Source organism: Argiope bruennichi, chromosome 4 (genome assembly GCF_947563725.1).
Source record: "Argiope bruennichi chromosome 4, qqArgBrue1.1, whole genome shotgun sequence".
Lineage (NCBI taxonomy): Eukaryota > Metazoa > Arthropoda > Arachnida > Araneae > Araneidae > Argiope > Argiope bruennichi.
The window spans coordinates 73,696,860-73,702,043 of NC_079154.1; the positions used below are offsets into that span (position 1 = coordinate 73,696,860).

The window sequence follows — 5,184 nt, forward strand, 5'->3', positions numbered from 1 at the left end:
AGCACAAGTTTTCGAAATCATGATGATTGAAGGATGTACTACGATACAAAAATTCGCATGCGATAATTTTTCTGTTTGGAATTCATAAGAATTTCTGAAATTAATGTTTTCATGGAAATTTGTGATCAGTCCCTGTTATGTATCTGGCAACAGCCAGATTAGAGAAAGGAACTGTTATGTATCTGGCAACAGCCAGATTATAAAAGAACCTTCCAGGCTGTGTGACGCGCGCCTGCTTTTTTGCTTTTTTGTTTCCCGTAGTTCTTAGTTTTGTACTTGTTCGGTGTAGTTGTTGTTATGCTCGTTCGTGCCTGTGCATCTTAATACTAATAAATGTTCTTTGCGTGTATGTAAAACGAATCGCATCGTCTCTCGGTCTACCTGGCATACATGACAAAAGAGTTGGCGACGAGGATGGGATAAGATTTTATTAGAAATTTTTGTTGAAGGGAATAAGTGTTTATTTGAATTAGATACTGGTGCTGCTATTAGTTGTATGAATGTGAATGAATTTAAGAAACTTTGTCCGGATGTAGCCATTAAGCCTACCAAATTATTGCTTAGGAATTTCGATAATTCTATGATAACAGCAGCTGGCCAAGCAGTGGTGCAAATTCAATACAAAGATCAAATTAATACAGAAACTATTTATTTGGTACATGCAAAAGTAAACGCAGTTTTTGGTCGTGAATGGTTGAGAAATTTCCAATTAGACTGGAGCTCAATTAAAGCGGTTCGGATTGGAAATTGTAATTCTCGAACCAATAAATTAAATATCTTGCTTCAAAAGTATGAGAACATTTTTTCTCCGGGTATCGGGAAACTGGAAAAGTTTTGTTGCCGTCTTCAAAAGAAACCTAATTACAAACCGGTATTTTTTAAACCTCGACCAGTACCATTTGCTTTAAAAGAAAGAATAGAAACTGAACTTAAGAGGTTAGTTGCAGAAGACATCATTGAGCCGGTGACATATAGTGAGTGGGCTACACCAATTGTTCCTGTTATCAAGCAGAATGGGAACCTACGAATCTGTGGTGATTATAAGGTGACTATCAACCCGGGACTAAAAATTGAGCAATATCCGTTACCCCGTATAGAGGACATTTTTGCTGAACTGGCAGGAGGGGAGTTCTTTACTAAAATCGACTTATCTGAGGCATACCTTCAAATGTTAGTTGATGAGCGGGACCGACATCTATTGACGATCAATACTCACAAGGGTTTGTTCCGTTACAAGAGAATGAATTATGGTATAGCCTTAGCTCCGGCAGTGTGGCAGAGAGCCATTGAACAAGTTTTATCAGGCATCGCGGGGGTACACGTATTTTTAGACGATATTACCGTAACGGGGAGAAATGATCAAGAGCATTTTGAAAGGTTAGAATTAGTATTACAGAGACTAGAAGAATATGGTCTCAGAGTAAATAAGCGGAAAAGTGAATTTTTTAAGAAATCTGTGAATTATTGTGGTCATACAATTGATAAATTCGGCCTCCACAAAACACAAGAAAAAATCGATGCAATTACGAAGGTACCAGTTCCAAAAACTGTATCTGATTTGAAGAGTTTTTTGGGTTTAGTCAATTACTACGGAAAATTTATTCCCAACTTATCTACTCGTGTCGCTCCTTTCAATAATTTACTGCAGAAAGGTACTAAATTTTTGTGGACTGCAGAATGTGAAAAAGCTTTCAAGGCATTGAAACAAGAAATTGCTTCAGATCGAATTTTATGCCATTATGATCCTAAGTTACCTCTTGTATTACAAACGGATGCATCACCAGTTGGAATAGGAGCAGTTTTAAGTCACATTATGCCAGATGGTTCAGAAAAACCAGCAATGTTTGCATCAAGGTCATTGACTAAAACGGAACGTAATTATTCGCAGATAGACAAGGAAGCATTGAGTATCGTATGGGGAGTAAAGAGATTTTATCAATATTTATTTGGTCGACATTTTGATCTCGTAACCGATCATAAACCCCTAGTATCAATTTTCGCACCTAATCGTAGTTTACCATGTCTATCAGCAACACGAATGGTTCATTATGCATTTTTTCTCCAAGCATTCAGTTATACAATCAAGTATCGAAACACAAAGAATCATGGCAATGCCGATGCACTTTCACGGTTACCACTAACAGTTGACAAGGACTGTGAGTACTTGACTGAAGCAGACGTGACAAATATTTCGCAAGTTGAATTAATGCCTGTTACAGCAACCAACATAGCTAGAGCTACTAAAACTGATAGGAAATTGTTCGAACTATATGAAAGTTTAAAATCTGGAACTGAATTACCTGTGCCTTGGAAAGGTAGAGAATCTGAATTTTCATTGCAAAATGGTTGCATAATGTATGGTCATAGAGTATGCATTCCTGAAAAGTACCAGAATCAAGTTTTGGAAGAACTTCATGTTGGACATCCTGGAATTGTCAAAATGAAGGCCTTAGCTAGAAGCTACTGCTATTGGCAAGGTATTGATGCCAGTATAGCCAATTTTGTTCAGAACTGTTCAGCTTGTATCGCAACGAGGAACGAACCAGCAAGGATAAATCGACATCCGTGGGAATGGCCAAATGGACCTTGGCAAAGGATACACGTTGACTACTCTGGTCCTTTTATGGGCAAAATGTTTTTTGTAGTCTCTGATGCATATTCGAAGTGGATAGAAGTCATTCCGATGAAAAATATTACAGCTAGTTTTACAATTCATCATCTTCGTATTCTTTTTGCTCATTATGGAATTCCCTTAACTTTGGTTAGTGATAACGGCGCAAGTTTTACTAGTTACGAATTTCGACATTTTTTGAAACTGAATAATATTAAACATATAACTTCAGCACCTTACCATCCTGCTTCGAACAGACAGGCAGAAAGAATAGTGCAGTTGTTCAAAGCTTCGTTGAAATCCAGTAGAGGTGATTCTGGAGATCTAAATGTGAAATTACAAAGATTTTTATTACAGTATAGAATAACTCCACATTCACTCACGGGAGAAACTCCGAGTGCCTTGTTTTTGAAGAGATGTATTCGCACTAGGCTTGATCTTTTTAAACCAAATTTGAGAGACAAAGTTGTTCAGAAACAGAGTTCGAGACTTAACACAGAATCTATCTTGCGTGAGTTTCAGGAAGGGGAGAAAGTAGCCGTAAGAAATTATTCCGGACCTAACAAATGGAAAATTGGAACAATTATAAACCGAGATGGAACTTTGAGTTATAGCATACAAGTTGGGAATGAAATTTGGAAGAGACACGTAGATCAAATAAGGAAATGTGGGAAGTCGATTGAATTATCCCAAGCTGATACTGAAATTCCAATTTACGATAAAGAATTGAATTTTTCAGATGAGCCAGTATCCGATGATGTTGCTGAATCGGAACCGCCTGCACCTGTACCTGAAGTTGTCCCTGAACCTAAGGATGTACCTGTATCTGCCACTCCAAGTGATGATATGCCACCTAGCCCTGTACCAGACGCTTCCGGAAAGCCGAAAACTGATGTACCACTCCGACGCTCAAACCGAATCAGGAGACCTCCAGAGAGACTGGTCCTGTGACTCTATATTTTGTCGGGGAGGAACTGTTATGTATCTGGCAACAGCCAGATTAGAGAAAGGAACTGTTATGTATCTGGCAACAGCCAGATTATAAAAGAACCTTCCAGGCTGTGTGACGCGCGCCTGCTTTTTTGCTTTTTTGTTTCCCGTAGTTCTTAGTTTTGTACTTGTTCGGTGTAGTTGTTGTTATGCTCGTTCGTGCCTGTGCATCTTAATACTAATAAATGTTCTTTGCGTGTATGTAAAACGAATCGCATCGTCTCTCGGTCTACCTGGCATACATGACAGTCCCCCTGATATAGCTATATTAAAATGCTAATCCTTGTATGTGCATAAATGAATACAAGCGAATCATTTTACTAACTGACACTTTTACACTAAAGGGATCATATAAAAATTATTTCATGATCTTCTAAACAGAAATCAAAACATTTTCATGCATAATTAAAATTTATAATTAAAAAAATCATAATTCCTTTTAAATTTTCATTTTTTTTATATTTGTATCCAATAATTAGTGAGATAAATTCTTGTTCCACTTTTTAGGACACCTTATACATCACCAGCGTATTTTGCTTCATCTGCGGTTAAAAAGTGAACCGTCAACTCGTCAGGTCATATAAAAAAATATGTAATTATGGAGAGAAACGTCGAATTTGGATGTATTAGTTTGAGAAATTTGAATCATTTTCATCTTTTAATGATGGTTGACCCTTCTTGCCCGACTGTATATGAAAACTAAAAGGGCATGGAAGAAAGTTTTAATTTCTGCTTAAGAAGTGTAAAAATAGAATAAATTCATTTACTTGAAATATTTTAAGTTAATGATATGTTTTCACAAATGTATGGAAAATTATCTTTCAATTATGGACACTGTGTTGAAAAGGAAAAAAGCAATGATATTTTACATTATACGATAACGCTAATTTGCGCTATTCTACACTAAGGATATGATAAATGCATTATATTGGTATTTTAAGCAAAGATAGGAAAGAAATAGAAAACGTTTGTACGTTTATAAATTCAATTACTTTATAACGCAATTAGGTGCTTTCAGTTGAGGAAGTTAATAAAGGTTGAAGGAAATGGCTATGGCAAATTTCAGCATCTAAAAGTCATTAGGTTTGTGTAGAAAATGTTTTAAAAACCTGTCAGCAAAACAGCGTGATAATTAATTCCTAATTAGATCTTAATTACTACTAATTCATTGATATATTTGCTAAAACTTGAACATTACAAGTATTTTAAATGCGCTCGAAGGAAAAATTTATGAAACATAAATATAATATCCTTGGTAAGCAGAAATGCATTTTATATTATTTTTGAATCTAATTGATTTATGCCTCAGTTAAAAATTAAGAGTCATTTATGTACTAATATTTTTAGCATTTATATAAAAGGTACATTATAACTGCTATGAAGTAAGAAATGGTATAAAATAAATTGAAATTTGTTTCGATTTATAATAATTTAATTATGGCTTGATTTAGAATTTTATTTCTTATTCAAATCAACGTGAGGTCTTTTTGTAACTCTTTTGCAATTTTCATGAACCGTCAGATAATGAAATCGGCACTTGGTATTCTACTCACTTTTCAAGGTTACAAGCCACACCAAACAAA

At 35.5% G+C, this 5,184-nt stretch overlaps 1 protein-coding gene across 1 annotated transcript; it reads left to right on the top strand.

Annotated features, from left to right (window-relative positions):
• The first annotated feature begins 496 nt into the window (after positions 1–496).
• On the top strand, positions 497–3,562 carry LOC129966351 (uncharacterized protein K02A2.6-like). Its single transcript, XM_056080773.1, has one exon. The coding sequence runs from the start codon at positions 497–499 to the stop codon at positions 3,560–3,562; it is 3,066 nt and encodes a 1,021-aa protein (XP_055936748.1).
• The last annotated feature ends 1,622 nt before the right edge of the window (positions 3,563–5,184 follow it).

Bases quoted from the DNA above. Each gene is read 5' to 3' on its own strand.
- LOC129966351 (XM_056080773.1), top strand. From the start codon at position 497: ATGAATGTGAATGAATTTAAGAAACTTTGTCCGGATGTAGCCATTAAG.